The sequence below is a fragment of the Desmodus rotundus genome, chromosome 1 (assembly GCF_022682495.2).
Source record: "Desmodus rotundus isolate HL8 chromosome 1, HLdesRot8A.1, whole genome shotgun sequence".
In the NCBI taxonomy this organism is placed as follows: Eukaryota; Metazoa; Chordata; class Mammalia; order Chiroptera; family Phyllostomidae; genus Desmodus; species Desmodus rotundus.
The window spans coordinates 167,063,852-167,082,928 of record NC_071387.1 but is presented as its reverse complement, the minus strand read 5'-3'; the positions used below and the strand labels follow the sequence as shown (position 1 = coordinate 167,082,928).

Sequence of the window (19,077 nt, the reverse complement as noted above, 5' to 3'; positions counted from 1 at the left end):
CCCCAAACTTAGAAATGAAGGTTTCCTAATATTTAATCTGTGGATTGACAATAGTGCCTGCATGCAGGGCTGCTGAAGACCGGGCCTTGTGAGCATCACTCATTCACATGGTCGCCAGGGGTGGGAGCTGACTCAACATATGTAACATGCACAGTCGGTGTTGGAAGTGCATGTTTGATTATTTTTGCTTATAGAGACATGTGATCAAATACGTTTGGAGAACACTGGGTTACCCCTAAGTAGCTAAGAGTCATCTTATTGCCATTTTCATTGCCGTTTGGAGATGTATTCTTGTTTTCCAGACCTCCTTCTATCATGACGTTTGGTTTATCCATATCCTTGGTGACTTATGCCTCCAAGGGGTCCTTTCTGACCTCTCTGCCACACTTACAGAGGTATATGTATTTTTATGAGAGGAAAATGGAGCAGTTCCTTTTTGTGGTTTGACATTGTATTCTCTGGGAGAACAATTCTAGTTAAGAATTGTTCGGGAGCCTGGTTCAAATCCTGGCCCTGCTGCTTCCTGGCTCTGAGACCTCATGGGCTAGTTATTTTAGTTCTGATGCCACACAGTTACAGTTTCTAAAATGAGGCACAGTGTACCCACTTTATTGGTTTCTTGTGGTGATTAAATTAAATAACACATGGTGAAGCTTCTAAACAATGTCTGAATATCAAAGTTCTCAGTGTAAGTTGAGGTGTGTTTGTGTACAAATGGATTTCCATATATAGAGAACAGGTTATATGACATATGGGAAAAGTGCAGTTGGTCTGGACAAATGAAGCTACAGGCAAAGCAGTATAATCCTGGTTATTGTAAACAATTCCTTGAAGATTTCTAGGAACTTTTTTAGACTTTCTGTAAGAACAGTTTGTAGTACTTCAGGTAACATTACCTGCAGCCTAAGCTTGTAAGGAACTGCTCTGAACCATCAGTGTTAAGGGATAGGATTAACAAACCTTTTTCTATTTGCTCCTCTGAATGGATGGATTTCACTATGGTCTTCAAGTTCGCTGATCCTGTTTTCCACTAATCTGGTCTACTGTTGAACCCGTCTATTGTACTTTTCATTTCAGTGATTATATTCTTCAGCTCTGTGATTTCTATTTGGTGCTCTTTAATATTTTCTTCCTCTTCATTGAAATACTTTTTTATACATTGCTCTCCTGACCTTGGTGAGCATCTTTACGCCCATTATTTTGAACTCTTTTATCAGATAAATCACTTATCTTCATTTCATTAAAATAAGTTTCTGGATTTATCTTTTTATTTGAAACCTATTCTTTCCTTTCTTCATTTTCCTTGACTTTTTGTTGGTTTCTGTGCAGTAGATAAAGGAGGCGCCTCTCCCAGTCTTGACAGACTGGTCTTGTGTAGAAGATAAACCTTGTCAATCAGCCCAATCTCTTGGTTCCTCTTAAACCTTTGTGATTGTTCCTGTTGCTGTCTTCGTTTTTAGTGGCCTGCAGTCCTTGAGTGTCTGCCAAGACCCATCAGTTCCGCCCCCCCACCCATGCCCAAGGGGAGGATCTTAGTCAACACCTAGATCTGGGCTGATTAGAAGGCAGCAGCTGGGAAAGTATGCAGTCAGACCCCTTCCAGGGAAAAACTAAGAGATAGGGATTTTTTTTTTTTTTTTTTTGCTTCCTCCTGTGCTGAACTTTGGAGGGATAGCTGTAGTGAGTGTTCATGTGCATAGCCATTAGCTGCTGCTTTATCCACTATAGTCCTTGAGAATGCAAGCCCCATTGGCTCTCAGAGCCAGGTGATCTGGGAATCTGTCCCTTGAGTGGCATCAGACATGTATACAAGGTCCTTCCAGAGAGATGCTTGTGATCTGGCTTTAGTTTTGGAGTGAGCTGGAGTGAGGAGGGAGAAAGTACCCATTGGCTCCTGGGTCCAGCCAGCCCCTAGATGCATGCTAATTAGAAACGAGACCCTCAGGCAATAGTTTGTATGCAGTCAGATCCTTTCCAGGGAAAGACTGGAAGATGGGTGTTTCTGCCTGCTCCCTCTACACTGAGTCCTGGGGACATAGCCATTGTGCGTGCTCGTGTGACCATTAAGGACTGCTTCTTTGTTTGCTGTAGTCCTCTGGGACTCGGATAGAAGCCCATTTGGCTTTTAGAGCTAGATGATTTGGAGGCCTGTCTCTCAGGTCTCAGGTCTCAGGCCTGTCTCTCAGGTGGGAACCTTAAAACTTGGGGTACTAATGTGTGATCCAAACCTTTGCTACTTTGGGAGAAGCTGGGAGTTGTGGGTTCCCTGTGGACTGCATGGCTTTATGTTGGGTTGGGGTCTTTGAGAGTGTGTCTCAGGCTTTCCTATTCATTTCAACGTATCTTGGGTATCTTCTCATTCATCTGACATTTAGGAGTCATTCAGGTAGCTTCTGGGTTTCTCTCAGGGAATAATTGCGCCACGTACAGCTGTCCATTTGGTGCTTTGATGGGACGGGGGGGATGTTGCCATCTTGGTCTCCCTTCTTTAATTTAGTAGAGTTTTGTTCTAAGCAGTTTACAATCTCTTATGTGCTCAGTGCATCTTTTTCTAGTTTATATACTTCAGTAGTGTTGCTTGTCTTCAAGGTAAAGGAATTATGGGAACAAAAAAAGAAATAAACTGAGGCATGGGGCCCTCTGGAGTTTATCACATGTTAGTGGAAGGGATGTCGTAACTGGAAAAAGTTTTTTTCCTAGTAATTATTTATTCTAATACTTATACAAAAACTATTTAAAGCTTCACTATTCACACTTATTAGAACTTCTTTGTGTTTATTTATGCTTTTGGGGGGGTATAAATGGATGTTAATGAATGAATATTGATTTCTGTAATGATTTTGTCATGGAAAAATCTGATTGAAGCATTACTGTATTTCCTTGCATTTTATAATAAATCCTTTTTTTCCCCTTCATCACTGAGCATTATCAGGAAGGCTGAGATCCTGGAGAAAGCCCAGAGTCAGAATGGACTGTGTGTCTCTTAAAGAAAAGCAGAGCCGTTCTTGGCCCTGCATCTTACCCATCATTACTCATGGTGCAACCTCGTTATGTGTTCTTGGGAAGGAAATGCCGTGGGTTTTATTTAATTTTATGCCATAAATAAAATTGGATTTCTATTTTGTAAAATTAAATCCATTTTTTCTATACAGGAGCTTTCATGATAAAAGCTTTTGAAGGGTCTCAGAACCCCGAGTTGGCAGCAAAACCTTGAATACTTATAATTATTCAATAAAATTTCATAATTTATCTTTTTATGTTTGGGAGTTTTTGCTTGTCTGTTTTTTGGACAGCAATCTTTCCTCAGAGATTGACATACTTTTGAAGATTAGGTTAACTAGGATAAAATACTCTGTTTTAGTCTATTGGTGCTTGGATAACTTTTGAGTTAAAGCCTTCCCTCCCTGCTCAACTGAATTCCTTTCCTTCACTTGTGCTCCCAGACGCTTGGCATGGCTGGCAAGCACCACGTTTTCCATCACACTGGGGAAGCTGATAATTGAGAAAAGCACCCAAAGGGACTACAGATGCCATCTGGGAGGACTGATAGCATTGCCCCGGGGACATAGTAGCTCCTCTCCCAATGGGAGAGGTAGAGCTTGTCCTCTTTATGTTTTCTGATTTAAGAAAAAAACCCACTTGCTTGAAAAAAATCCATATGGAGGCTTCCATATATATTTATGCTTACAAAGCAATATATAGCCACAATTTGCAGATCCAAGATTATTATTTTTTTTTTTGCCAAAGTAAATCACTATTATTTTGAAAACCTGATTTGGACTTTTTTGCAGTTTTTTAGGTAAATGTAGTTCATACGTTCAAAGGTGTCCTCATAGGCTGAAGCTCTTTGTTGTAGCAGAGATGGAAGTCTTCGTTATGCTAATTATAAAACCATAACAAGATCTTTTTTCCCCCAGCTTTTGAGATAACATTGGCATGTGACATTGTATAATTTCAGGTATACAATGTGTTGATTTGATACATTTACATATTGCAAAATGATTATCACCATAGCGTCAGCTAACATCTCCATCCCTTCACGTAGTCTCCATTTTCTTCTTGTGGGAAAAACATTTACGAAAGGCAATATCATGAATTAAATCTGCAGGGCAAACATTACAATCTTTAGTAAAACAAGTACAATTTTACGTTAGATTGCTTTATCAAGTTTGAAAAGGTAAACTTTTCTTCCTGCCTTTATAATTCTATGAATGGAAGAAGTTTTTAGGGTAAGCCAACTGAGTTTTTGCAACTTTTCTGCAGGGCTATCTTGGGCACAAAGTTCAACACAGCTGCTGTATTTAGAAATACATCATATAGATATGATACCTTATATAGATATGAGAATGACCCTAAGTTTGGACTGAGCAGTGAATAAAATCACTTTCCTTAACTAATAACCAAACCGCGTGGCCAGTCTGCTCTTGTGTCTCAGGCACTCTGGCAGGTCCTTTACCCTGAAAAGCCAACTTTTCATTCTTTAGATGTATGGTTGGTTGGAGAGCTATCCCCAAGGATTATTAATTGTTGGAACTGGTAGGACCTAATGAAGGTAGTTCAGAGGATTAATTATTTTAATTATTGATTCCAGAGGTCACATCTAGAGTATGGTCCTAACTGTGCAAGTAACATCAAAGGAGTTATAGCAACCACAACCGATTTAAGTTGAATCCGGAAATTAGAGAAATCGTTTTTTAGTTGTAGAGTCCATGTGATAAGGGCAAGTCCAAGTAGAGTTCCTGTGCCAAAACAAGGCACAGCGTAACGAATAGTGAGCTCAAAGGAAAAGTAGAAACCTTGTCCTGGACCCCAGTTTAATGTATAGGTTATGTAATACGATGCTGTTACTAAGAAGAAGGGTGGTCAGCATGATGCTGTGTTTTATTAATGGAGTCTTCATAAATTATTTCCCTTTGAAGGAGAATGTTTGTTTTTCTACACTTCAGAGCTGATGGAGAAAAAGGAAAGCCATGCAGAGGGCCGAAAGGACTTCAGAAGAAAGTTTGTAACAGGAGGGGTTATTCAGTAACTGTTAAAATGTTGTCCTGATGGCTTAGTTTTCTCTCAAGGAGTTTAAGAGCAGTCACAATATTTCTTCTTATCTGCAGGAAAAGCCATTAACTGAGAAATAACAGCTCATTACGAAAGACTCGGGGGAGGGGGGACTGCCAAATTTCTGTGACATCTACATCTCGTTTCAAGCCACATGCCTGAAGCCATCACCTTCTTTCTCGGCAACAGGAGAAGGGAATGTGTGGGCCAGCAATGTTTGACACAGGACAATATCTGTTTATCTTTCTTTGAATAGAGGAAAGAGATCTGTCACTAGTAAGAAGCAAGATTTTTTTAACACTTGAAATGGGAGCTTGGCTGGTGGTTTTATCCTTGAATACCATTTGCTGATTATAGAAATAGAAGGAAAAGAGAGTGAAGCTCAGGAGCTTGGCCCTGTCGGTAGGCCCCGACTTTGTGCTCCTGGCCTGGTTAGAGGGCAGCACACTGAATTGTAAGATGTGGCCCACGGACTGTGTGAAATGCCCTCTTTGTTTTTCTGCCCTCAGATTTTGTATTGGATGGCAAGTTTAAAATAGCATCAGCTGAAATACCAGTGGGTAGAAACCCATAAAGAATAGAGTTATTACAAAATACAAATTTCCAGGTTTTAAAAAACTTTTCCTGAGGGTGTTTTAAATTAGTACTTTATGGGTATTGACTGATTCTGGGGTTTTATATATTTTTTTGGAAATCTTGACACATTTCAAGCAGTTGTATATACACCCTGTATTACTTCCTAGCCTTCTATTACTTTGGATAGTATCTGAAGGGATAAATATATCCATACTTTCTTTTCTGACATTTAAAACGGGTATTATATTCCTTCAGTTGCTAAGGTAACCCACTGGATAAGTGCTAGTGGTGGACAGACTGTTCTTTAAAATTGGTCCCATGGCAAATTGGTAAAATTGTTTCCTAGCCCTTAGCCCTGCACGTGCACACAAATCTGCATCATTTGTAAAGTTTTAAATCTTTAATTTAAAAACATTTCCTGTGTCTTCCATCCCTTTTTTAGCTTTTCTACTTTTTTTTAATCCTCCCCCGAGGACATTTTTTTTCATTGCTTTTAGAGAGAGAGGAGGGAAAGAGAGAAACATCAATGCGAGAGAGAAGCCCTGATCAGTTGCCTACCATGTGCTCCCAGACCGGGGATCAGTGCCCGGACTGGGGATTGAACCCGCAACCTAGTAATGTGCCCTGACTGAGAATCAAACCCGATATCCTCAGTTATGGGACGACACTCCAACCCACCGAGCCACACTGACCAGGGCTTGCTTTTCATTTTTAAGGAATGGCTTTGCTGGCAGTAAAGAATTCAATACAGAATGGAACTTAAGGAAAAGGATATTTTTTCCTCCATCAATTAAAGTTGTAGCTCATCTCCACAGAGCTTAGCATTTCTCAGTCCAAGCCTTTGGACTCGTGGCTCGGCGTTCAGTGTGAAGGTACTGAGTGGACCCTGCCTGGTTGCGGGTGTGTGGCCAGTTTTCAGGCTGTGCTTGATATCAGACTCTCACTGCAGATTTCCAAAGGGCATTTCCAAGATCTGATAAGTCTATACTTTTTCTACTTGTCAGTAATAAAATTAGGTTGCATTGTATTTCATCTGTCGCCAAAACAGAACAAGGTTTCTGGGGGGTTAACGGGCGGGTGCCTGTGGCGTGAGGGGAGAGCAGAGAATGCCTGGTGCATTTAGGCTGTTGGCAAATATCTAATGAAGGCATGAACGACGGATACAAATCATAGCCTTGAAGAAATAGTAACAAATGAAAAACATCATTGCACAGTCTGGAAAGGGCGGATGACATAATTGCTGCTGATGGCACCTAACTGCCACCGAGGCACGGGCTGAAGCACATTTGTCTTAATGTCACATCTGGTGTTTTACACTGACGCAATTACAGTGCCTCCTAGGCAGACAGCTAGTTCCCTCAATTATGCTTTTAAATTATAACCAGAGGAAATCTGCTTTCAAATATACCACTTATTAATTTAGTGACTGTTTATTATATTTCTATATTAAAAGGTCAGACAAATGTATGTGACAAGTTAAGTCCCCCAACACTGGCTTCCTAGTTCTTGAGGACTCCGTCCCAGGTAGTATTTTTAGTATTGCCCCTGACAGTCCCGAGGGGAAGGCTGGGCAGATTTCACTTCCCTTTTACAGATCAGGCAACTTAAAACTTGAGAATGAAGTGGTCAGCTTAATTCAGTGGTGCCAAGCCCAGAGTCACAGGCGAGCTAGTGCTAAAAGACCTGGCTCCCCGATGGCCTCTAGGAGCTGGGTTATATAGGGAAGAGAGAAATCATTCATCGTGGTGGCTAAAGGAGTTGGGGTTGTGAGCTCTGATGATTGGTTGGGGCCAGGGCAGGGAGTAGTCAATCATTGGTTGTATCAGGGCATGATGTCAGCCACGACCTCGTTCGCTCTGGCTTCATGAGGGTGGTTGGTGGGGTCCTGGGCCTGGGGCTGATGTTATCTTTCGTTTGACTGAAACTCTCTTTCTGTGATCAGCAGAAACCTGAGGCTTTGTTCTCAAGATATTTTGATACAAACCAAAATTTGAGGTCCTAAGGGCTTAATGATGAAGGATGGAAGTGGATGGACAGAAAGGAGAAAGGGTCATGTTAAAAAATGGAACCCCTTCAAGGTTACAACGTGTGGCTTTAGAAACCAGAGTGGGACTTATTTCATTTAATGAATTGGATTTATGTGAATTAAAAAAATTGTTCTTCATAAACTTACAGTGTTGAATGCATTTTTAAAAAGATTTTATTTATTAACTTTTAGAGAGCAAGGGGAAAGGAGGGAGAAAGAAAGGGAGAGAAACATGGATGTGAGAGAGAAACATTGACTGGTTGCCTGTCATACACACCTCTACGAGGGACCAGACCCGCAACCCAAGCATGCGTCCCAACCGGCAATCGAACCAGTGACCCTTTGCTTTGTGGGACGATGCCCAACCAGCTGAGCCATACTGATCAAGGCAACAGTGTTGAATACATTTTTAGTGGCTCCACTTGGAAGTTATGAAACATTACTAAACCCTGCAGAGTAGAATAGAACTACTTCTGAATTAACTTGTGTTTAAAAATATCTTTTGCTTTTAGATTATGGGTCCCTATCATATTTTAGCTTAATTTTAAAACTATTTTAAATATGTTAATAGTTTTTAATATTTTGTTCAATGTTTGAGGCTGTATCCTGGCTTAGCAGCAGATAATGTGAATATAAAATAACTTGCAAAAGTCAAATAGAAACAGAGACATGGAAATAAAGAACAAACTGACAGTGACGAGGGGTGGGGGAAGGGGGATAATGGGGGAAAGAAGGGAAAGGGGCAAAAAAAGGAACACGAATAGAGGACTCATGGGCATGGACAATGCAGGGATTGACTGTGGGAGTGGGGGTATGGGGCAGGGGTGAGCAATGGGGAAAAAGGTGGGACAAACATAACTGAACAACAATAAAAAAAATATTTAGAAATTTAAAAAAACTTGGAAAAGTTACAAACAGCCTTGGCTGAGTAGCCCAGTTGGTTAGAGCATCGCCCCAATAGGCCAAGGTTGTGGATCTGTGTTCAGGGCACATACAAGAAGCAACCAATGAATGCATCAATAACACATTGATGTCTCTCTCCCTCTCCCTCTTTCTCTTTCTCTCTCTAAAATATCAAGTAGAAAAGTCACAAACATTTCTTTTTTGTTCTTATTCCTTTGTGTCACTTTTTACCTAAGAGATCTGAAGAGCTGATTGGGAAGACAGAGATATAAAAAGAAAGCATAGATAAGTGTTTTGTTAACCACGCATTTAGTTAAGGTAGGGGATCCCCACCCTGACTTTGCATCAGAATCACTTGGGAAGCTTCAGAAAAGATTGATGCTTGGACCCCACCCAGGAAATTCTGTTTTAATTGTTCTGGGGAAGACCTTGAACACAACCGTGAGTTTGGTAGGGAGCTGGGAGTAGATGGGAAGGGACAGTGGATGCTGCTGAACCCTAGCAGTCCCAGCACCCTCATCTTTCCCTAGTCACACTCCCTTTTGCTCTTGAGGAGTATTATGCTGACTTCTGTAGTAGCCATGTCCTTGCTCTTCTTTATAGTTTTACCACTTATGTATCCACAAATAATATGGTTTTCTTTTCACTTTTGTTAAATGTCACGTTAATTGAAATGTATTCTGTATATTCTTTTATGACTTTTTCTCTTCAACATTATATTTCTTAGTTTCTTCTATGTGAGTCTGCAATTCATTTTTAGTTTTGTTAGAATACTAGTGTATGATTGTACGACAAGTTATTCTATTGTTGATGGACACTAGGATCACTTCTGTTTTCACCATTTTACACCCTGGGGCATGTTCCTGATGGGTAAGATGCACAGTCCTCACTAGGTTTTATATGTAGGAATGGAGCTGCTTGGTCAGGAGACATCAGTTTCTTTCTTCTTTTATCTTTTAATTTTATTTTTTGATTGAGCTTATTGGGGTGACATAGGTTACTAAAGTTACATAGGTTTCAGGTGTACAGCCCTATAGTACATCACCTGTATGTTGCGTTGTGTGTTCACCACCCCAAGTCAAGCCTCTCTCTGTCGTCACCATTTATCCCCCCTCTGCCTTCTTACTGCCCCACCCTCCTTCCCTGTGGCCCGGTGTTGTCCAAAGGGATCGTACTAATTTATATTCTCCCAGTAGTGAATGTGAGTCCATGAGGGATTGGTGATGTATTTTTCAGTCTTCCAAACTGAACTGTTTGCTCATTGAAAGGCATAGTCAAACCTTATATAGGCATGAGAATGGCCCTAAGTTTGGACTGAGCAGTGAATAAAATCACTTTCCTTAAGTAATAACCAAACCGCGTGGCCAGTCTGCTCTCGTGTCCAGGCACTCTGGCAGGTCCTTTACCCTGGAAAACCCAGGGCAGGAACAAACACTCATAGGACCCTGGGCCTTTGCTGTGACAGCCTCATTTTCCAGGCAGGAAACCTGGCGAATGGCAGCGCGAGGGGCGTGGATGTGGAGCCTCCTTCCCCGTCTGGGGCAGATGAGCCTCCTTTTAGGCCCAGACGGGAATGTTGCACAGCTTGCTCAGTTTCTTTTTGTGTCAGGGTGATTTTGCACCTGGGGTGTTACAGCTCATACCTTTCAATGTTTGCCATTACAGCAAGTTTTAGTAATTTTGTTGTAGTTACAATTAGCAAATAACTCCAGCTAAAGAGGAAGATACCTCTTTATTTGGGGGGGAAAATAGATTTCATTTTAATTGAACACCTCCACCTCTGCCAAATTGTATAACCCCTTTCAAAGCTTGTTTCCCTAGCTGCTGTTAAGATCCCAAAACTCTACAACGAAGAGAATAATTTATATACGTCATGATGTTTCCAATTTCAAGCTGTTTGCCTGATTCTGCACTCTGACCTTTTATACTGAGTGAGAAAGCACACTCTTAAAAGATTTTGCTCAGCTTTTTATTTTTATTTTTTCTTCAAACATTAGAAGGTCTCTCTTCCCCTGCCTCCCCTTCTCTCCAGGAAGAGGGTAGATTCTGGAAGGAGGAGGAATGGGGGGAAGGGGTGAGAGTGCGGTTCTCTCCATTGAACAGGATGTCAGGATGGAGCCAGGGAGGAGAGAACAGGGAGCTGGGCCAATGGAACAGCCCTGGAAGGCGAGGAAGCAGCTTCTCCTCACACCCTGTGGGCCAGGCTGAATACACAGAACTATACCTGAGGTGCAAGGGTGCTCAGGGTGTTGTCCTGGGCCCTGTAGGGAGTACCATCGACATGGCTGACATCACACTTACCTTAGCAAGGGTATTGTTTTAAAAAGAAATGCAAAAGGTTTAGATGTTCCCCTTTGGCCCTTTTTTCTCGGAAGAAAATTGTCTCCTGTATAACTGTGGGACACTCTCAATAGATTCAGATGGGGGTCGATGACTTAGAAATTCCATCCTAGTGTGGCTGCTCACAGCCGCACACTGACAGCCGTGGTGTGTGTGTGTGTGTGTGTGTGTGTGTGTGTGTGTGTGTGCGTGCGTGCTTGTTACCGGACCCTAGCAACCCTCTTCCTGATTATTATTTAAGAAGGGAACAAATGGAAGTGTTATCCAACATGCCTTGTTGGGAATCTGCTAAGAGTAAAAACCCTACTTTCTAATAAAATAGGTTTAATTCCTTCAAAATGTAAAGGGTTAAGTAATTAATGGTAAACTATTTAATAGCCAACATAACTCTTTTGAAGATATCAAGTATCTTAAATGTCTGGCGGGGGTGTGCCCCCTTCTCTGTTTTTGGGTGTCTCGTCATTTCAGGCGCTCCCTTGCTGGGGGAGCCTGTGCCACGTCACACCGATGGGTGACTGGACAGACGGGCAGTGAAGTCAGTGGCACTTCTCTGGGAGGGCTCATTTACATATTTAAAATATAAGGCCTTATGTTCGCTGATCTAGATATAGAAATAGCAGAATAAATGGATTAAAAATGTAAGCTGAGCAGTTTTCTTTTGCGTCCCTGTGCAGTAAACTATTTTCCGGTGGTTGTGCACTAAGGCTTTGTTGGATGCTGGCTTCCCAAATGGCATCCCCGCCTCCTGTTAGTAAGGCAAAGCTGAGGTTGTTGCATGCTATGGTGAGGGAGAGCTCCACCTCCACACATCCTCAGCAGTGTCTCCAGTGGGTAAGGCAAAAGTGGAATTTATTGACAACTTGAATTTTGGTTTAATGAGAGTCTTGTAATGCAGAGGAGGGGTGATGGGCAGGGAGGGGAGCTTGGTTAAGCCCTTGGTTTTAGGGCTTAACAACTGTCTGTTGAAGAATTGGTGGGCCCGAAAGGAAATTCCCATAGTGGACAGTCAGTCATTCGCCTGGGTAAGTAAACGAAATTGTAAAGTTATACTACTGCAGACAGTGGGATAGTAAGATCACGGAATGTGGACAGCCAGCACTGTGGAGAAGTAGGTGGTTTTTGTCCTCCATGTCTAAGTGGCGTGCGGGAGTGCGTATTTTGTGGTCGGAGTTTAGTCAAGAGGTATCACAGGCAGAACTAAGAATGAGAGATGCTCCAAGTAGCAGCTGTGGATCCAAATTGCTATAGTTACTAAAAGCTAACTCCCACGGGTGCTCACCAGGGAAAGAGCCATTGGTCATTTATTCATTCATTCAATAAGCAAATATTTATAGAGCACAGAAGACATGTCAGGCACTGTGCTAGGAGAAAAGACAGACCAGCCCCTGCCTCTCAGGCCTGCCACCCAGTGAGACGCAGGGCTATCTGGACCTCTCCTGTTCCAAACGCAGCCAACGGCGTTGCTTGCCTGTAGTGTATGCCTAACTCAGAGTGTTACAGCCTGCTTCTTCCAACAGGTCAGGAGTGTCAGCATTTTCATCTTTAGTTTGTTAAGATTATGCTTGTTTGAAGGTGTGTCTTGATGTCTATGGAGTTCACGGGCCTAGTTTTTTAAAAAAATGTAGGCAAATTTATTCTTTTAAATTTCCAACATAATGTTTATCATAGGCCACCTGTGTTCCAGGCCCCATGTCACTGCAGTAGAAAAGCAGGTGTATGAACTCTATACAAATCACGCAATTTAAACACGCACACAGGATTGAGATTTTGACGGTCAATTGCCATTCATATCCACAAATACCTAATGACTTCCGTTTGCCAAATAGGATGCTGAATGTTAGGAATACAGAACTCCAAGGACCCCCTTAACCTGTAAGATGATACAATTAGGAAACAACCATAATATAGAGCAGCAAACACCATAACGAAACCAGGACATGCAGACCAACCAGGAGCTGGGGTGGCTTTGGCAACACTGAAATCATCACACAGACCTAACAGATGGATGGCGTTCGAGGGGAACCATAGTCTCCAGTCTTCTGGACACCTGAAGCCCATTCCTGTCCCAGTTTCTCATCAGGAGACAGCACCTCCAAGGACAAAGGGCGGAAACGGAGGCTGTTTCCAGCGTTGCCTCTGAGAGCCTGCCCGGCTGGAGTAGCACCGTGCCCCCGGCAGCGTCTGTTCACACAGGGTGGTCTGCTCCTAGCGCTTGTTTTCCCTGCGTGACTTTACTCCAGGGGTGTAAGTGATGCACACATGTACTGCAGAGTGTGGGAAGAACATTGTGCCAGCAATGAACGGACTTGCCCTCAGCACCTACCGGCTACCTGACCTTGGATAAATCACTGACCTCTCCACATCTGTAAAGTGGGCCGTTTGGATTAGAGGCTTATGAGGGTGCCTTCCAGCTCTAGCATTCTTATTGCGTGTGATACATGGTCTCTGATGAAATGTATGAGACAAAATTTGTAAATAGAGGGACTCATCCATGTTTGTCTTCATTTCAGCGCCTCTTCACAGAGAGTCTCTCCTACACCTGGCTGTGAGATGGGGCCTGCCGAAGCTGTCCCAGTTCCTCGTGTGTCTCCCGGGGGGAGTTCAGGCCTTGGCTTTACCCAATGAAGAGGGTGCCACGCCAGTTGACTTAGCTTTAAATGGTGGACACTCCAAGCTGGTTGAAGACATCACAAAGTGAGTTTGGCTACTTGGTAGTTTCTTTCTTAATCTGTTTTTATAAAGTTTGCCCAACATGATGGAAAAATTGAAACAACCAAACCACAAGCTAATATTGGTTTATGTTTTACCATTAGTACTCATGTGTAAGGTACATATATATATGTGTATACATAGACATATATGTGTATATGCCTATATATGTGTGTGTGGGTATAGACATATACGTGTATATATCTATATATGTATGTGTGTATATATGTGTATAGTACACACACAGATATTCAGATATATTTGGCATTAATATTTCATGCAGGAGAGGGAGTTAAAGTCTCAAAAGTCTTCATAGGGAGCTATAATGAATAATAACACCCAACCCCTACTTATCTTTCAGGTTTTAGCCTAAATGTCTCTTCTTCAGAGGGGCCTTTTGTGTTATGGTCTTTTATGATTATTAATTCACAATAGTAATTGTGATTAAGGTGATTGAAATTATTCACTATAATAACCATAACTTAGAATTTTATGTATATAATGATTATCTAATTCATATATGTCTCCCTCCTAAATCACCTGAGGGCTGAAACCATTTCTGTTTTACCCACCGCAGTGTTCAGCACATACTATTTACTGAAAGAACAAAGCATAATATTCACTGTTGAATCAATGAGTAACAGACAAACCGTAACATACTAGAGAGCCCATGGATGGTTATCAGGATCTAGTGAAATAATTTAAAAGAAATAAATTGTCAAGTATTAAGTTATCTATGTTGACGAAGATATCCACACTTTTGAAGGAAAATGAAGGCACTGTTTGTTACTTAGAGTGGTTTTAGGTCTGTCACTCAAGTTATAGAAGGGGGATTCATATATGGTAATTTTCTTCACTTAACATGTGGTAAAAACCCCAGATAAATGGGAGAGTAGTTTAAAATCACAAAATGCTACATAAATATTAAATGTGGTTAGAATTATTCTAGTATTAGTGGGCTGGTTTTTCTCATTTGGCCCATGGAACTCCATGTCATTAATTTCTGGTTGTATGATACATACGTGGGCATTGGAGTAGTTCAGCTTTCTGGGGTTTTTTTCTCCCTCATTTGGTCACCAACCAAGGAAAGAGCCCATCCATAGAGAATTGCGCCCCCCTTTTTTTACTCTGACATGACCCTACTTTCTTGGCTAAAAGGGGAAGGCAGGACTACTTCCTTTGACTTAGTCATCGTTACACTGAGATCCCGGGAGGCCGACTTCTTCATCTGTTGTGCCTTTTCTCTGTCTGCTCCGTACAAGACCAGGGGATATTATGTGTTTTAAAAGTTTGCACAGCTAATAAATCCATTTATGGATGGGATTAGAAGTAGACTATAAGCGAAATTTAGGGCTTTTCTCAATTAATAGCGATGATCGGATTGCTCAGGCTTAGAGTCCATTTGCCTCAGGGGCTGCTCATTGGAATAAGAAGTTGTTTCCTGGAAGATCCTGGAGTCCCTGCCAATAATTAGTGTCAAGAGCTTAGGAAGATGCCCCAAATCTTAGAGTATAAGTGCCCTTTATGAAGACCCCTTTTGGTCACTTCCTGTGATGGAGATAACATTTATTTGATTGGAAGTGCACTGTGTTCTTGTAGAGCAAGTGTCCATTAACAAAATGAGGTCTTGGCTGAAGAGCGAGGAGGCAGAGCGCGAGTTCTGAGCAGTGAGGACCCCGGGAGCAAGCTGTTGGGATGTGGCAGTGTGCTGAGGCGGGCTGTCGTCTGGGAGCCGCTCACGTTTTCCTCCCGAGGCTTCTCCACTGTATTTATTGCACGACCTTCTGTGCCCTCCATAACATTGCCATGAAGCCTACATGTAGCTACTAAATGTGTGATTGTTCTTAGCCAAAATAGAACAGCAAATGAGCTGATATTCAAGAATCGAGTTTGGGAATGTTGCTCCTTTATTTATGAGTGCATTCAAGAATATAACACGATCAAATTTACACAGGTTTTAATTTGCATGAGAAAATGATTTACTGTAGCCAGCCAGTGTGTTCTGAGTATCTCACTTGTTTGTGACATCCAAACCGTGCCATGTTGCCACGTTCCCTGGAGATTGTGTCTGTTTTCCACTGTAATCACCTAATAAACTGGTGGCTGCCGGCTAATTTGTTCTGCTACGTGTGGCCCCATTAAAGGGAGAGGCATCGTTTCAGATTGAAAGGAGAACAAAATACTGAGGTAAAGAACTAGATTTCAAAGTCAGTACTATTTCATTATTTGTATAAATCTTTAACATACATAATTGTGTGAATGGCTTTTCAGTTGCTGTCTTCTGTAGGTGGAAAAAGAAAGACGGCTTTATTAGAACCTGTTTACGTGATCTTATTGTCAGAAGGTGGCTTTTGGGGATTGTTCTGCCAGTTGGATTATCAGGGGCAAGGAGGGTACTGGGACTCTGGGGCTGGTGTTTCCGAAGCTGTGCATGGGTTTTGATTTGTGACGGTTCAGGTTCCAGGGCAGACGTTCCCCAGGCTTCTCCCGAGTGCAGCTCAGCGAAGATGCCTTCCTGCAGTACATTCACACGCCAGAAACGCTGACCCTGACGCTGAACCACACGGCCGAGCATTTGCTGGAGGCAGATATTAAACTCTTCAGGAAGTACTTTTGGGATAGAGCCTTTCTCGTCAAGGTTTGTGCCCCGTTGTTCTAGCGCACACTAGCACACACTAGCACACGCCTGGGGAGTGAGGGCAGCGCTCTCCTTGTTTGAGGGACAGTGTCTTTGTAATCGAAGCTTGGGGGCCACAGAATTGGAAACTGTCACACCGTAGAATGAGGATTATTATGTAATATTTTGGTAGTAGAAAATAGTGATTTATATAATATGCTTACTTCTTTCACTTTTTATGAGCCAGCCTTGCCAGTGTTAGGTTTTAAAATTCTAACATTGGATATTTTCTGTTCGTGTATTGATGACATGGTAATTCTTATCTAAAGCAGTTGCATGTGGGATTATTTCACGTGTCTAATATCTACGTGTGGGCTTCTCACAGCTCAGATGTAGTCAAGCGCCGTCCCAGTGTGGAGATTCTTCTGGAACGGGGCCTGGTCACTTGCAACCTGTTCCTTTTTGCGAAGTTTCCTCTCCTCCCTCCAGGGCCCAGCACCAGCGTTGAGTGCTGCCACAGCATGCCATCTCAGGGTTTGAAAGGTTTCATCCTCATTATTTCTGTTTGCTGTGGAATCGAGAAGAACGTAAAGAATATTTACATCTTTTAACTATTATTAAGCACCATGTTATTTTGAGTGAAAGGGCTGAGTCAGCCTAGTTGAGAGTGCTCAGGGTGCCGTGGGCTCACTCACCAGACCCCGTGGTGCCGGTCCTCCAGCGCGGCTGTTAATAAGGCACCAGCTCTATGGCTCTGTAGACCCCACATAGCACGCAGTTGGGAAACTGATATTATTATTTATCACAGTTTGTGTAAAATGTTTGCTTCATAGCATTAAAGATTTAGCCCCAAACACTATATATAAAATAAAGATTATTGTTGGCTTATTCTATATAGGGTTTTATTTAAACAACTAGAATGAAACATACTCTTCAGAGTATGAACCACTACCTCCTTTTGTTGGGTTTTGGGGAATTTACTGTATAATTTTCTGGCGTATGTTTCCTCGTTTTGCCTAAGGATATTTGCCAGTTAAAGATATGAAGACTTCCCTGGCTGGTGTGGTTCAGGGGTTGGGGCATCGTCCCATAACAGAAAGACTGAGGGTTCGATTCTAGCTCAGGGCCCATACCCGGTTGCAGGTCCTGGTCTGGGTGCCAACAATCTCAGGTCTGGATGCGTCTGGGAGCAACAAGTCGATGCTTCTTCCTTACATTGATGTTTCTCTCTGTCCCCTCTTCTCTCTCTAAAAGCAATGGGAAAATGGGAAAAAAACAAAAAGATACTAAGCCTTCAGCCACCCCTGTGGCTTCTCACCCAGGCCCCCAGATGTGGCTATTCTGGCTGTGCGGAGGGTTGGCCTTGGGGCAGCATCGCTCAGGGTGCCCTCTGCTCCACACAGGCCCGTCGGGGCAGAGCTCCCCAACATGTGTGTCCATAGAAGGGGCTCTCAGTCCACAGCACCGCACCTGGTGATGAGACTCCTGAGAAGCATGGAGCGAGCTCTGGGTATGGCAAAAATTACTAAACTTTCCATGATCAGATCCTCCGACTTCTTAGTTTGGATTTGTGATTTCTCATAACATGTTCGAGATAACACTGCTCCCCTTGGGAAGATTTAGAAGGAGTAAATGTAGATGCATCAATAATCTTTTGTAGTAGACTTAAACAATAACAAAAACCAATAGAAATTGCTTTTCAGTTACTTGGAGATTTTCATGTCTCGAAAAACACTGAGAAAATTTGTTTATGGTAAAACATCGATAGAAGATCAGTTGAGGTGGAATGGCCTTCTGTGCCAGGTGTTAGCACGTCCCTTTTTCTTTCCACCCCTGGTCGCATGGCTGTGGGGGGTGGGGAGACAGAAAGGGAACACGGCTGAGATTCTTTAGGACGTCCAAAGGGATCAGTTCTTACCTGCTTGACAAAATGTGTTGATGGTATTACTGAATTTAAATTCTTACTTGGTTATTTTAAATGTAAGCAGATGTGGATTGTGTATATAGGTTGTCCACACTAAAGCTTTGCAGTTTGGAGTAAAAAATACCAGATTATATATTGTAATACAGTATCCCCATTTTATTAAATCTTAGCTGTCTAAAAGCCTGTTTTGATACCTGACTTGGTCTGAGGAACTGCTTCATTGCCAGTGGACGACATTATATCCTCAGTGTTAGGGGGCATCTTCAGCCTGAGGGTCTGGGCATTGCCCAGTTATCTGCAGCCTTCTAGAACGACAATAGAACCACACTGCAGAAATCTAAGTTTGCTTTAGCACATCCAGGGGCCATTCAGGCGACCCTGTTCAGAGCCATACTTGTTCAGAGTTGTAAAGGATTCATGTCATAACGTTCTGTTATAGCTGCCACTGGTGGACTGATCATTTAGAATGATTATTGCATGTTAAACGGTGACAGGCTGGTGCTACATATCCAAACTGGCCAAACCTTAGCTATATCTTTTAATCATATTTCAGTTCTCTCCCTATAGCAGTTTATCGTTAATCAGAATGCTGAGAATTTAGTTCTTGATACGCTGAGCTTAATCACATGCCCAGGGGGATTCAGGTGTCTCTGTCGGTTGCCGGGTTGCTGCCCGAGATTGCCCATGTGTTCGGTCTGGAACATGTGCTGATGCAATCTTGGGCTGTTTTACCATTTGACTCATTAGCACATAATTCTGCTTTTCTTCACATTTCACTGGCTGTGGGAAATCCATTTGAAAAGAAAATACACAGAGGGCTCCAAAGAGGGCGGCTTCTCTCCGAGGCTCACAAACTCAGTCTCAGCCAGGGACAACCTGCACCTGCACGTGTCAGCTTGCAGCCAAGGCCCATGCTCCTCCTGGGTCCTC

General features: G+C 42.5%; 1 protein-coding gene across 6 annotated transcripts in view; it reads left to right on the top strand.

Moving 5' to 3' along the window:
- The window catches only part of ARHGEF28 (Rho guanine nucleotide exchange factor 28), a 278,654-nt gene that overhangs the window by 115,633 nt on the left and 143,944 nt on the right, over window positions 1-19,077 (top strand). For all 6 annotated transcript variants that reach the window (XM_045197846.2, XM_045197847.2, XM_024563496.3 and 3 more), the window contains 2 exons: window positions 13,408-13,591; window positions 16,064-16,244. In XM_045197846.2, coding sequence (XP_045053781.2) covers window positions 13,408-13,591; window positions 16,064-16,244 — 365 coding nt within the window. The remainder of the gene's footprint in view (window positions 1-13,407; window positions 13,592-16,063; window positions 16,245-19,077) is intronic.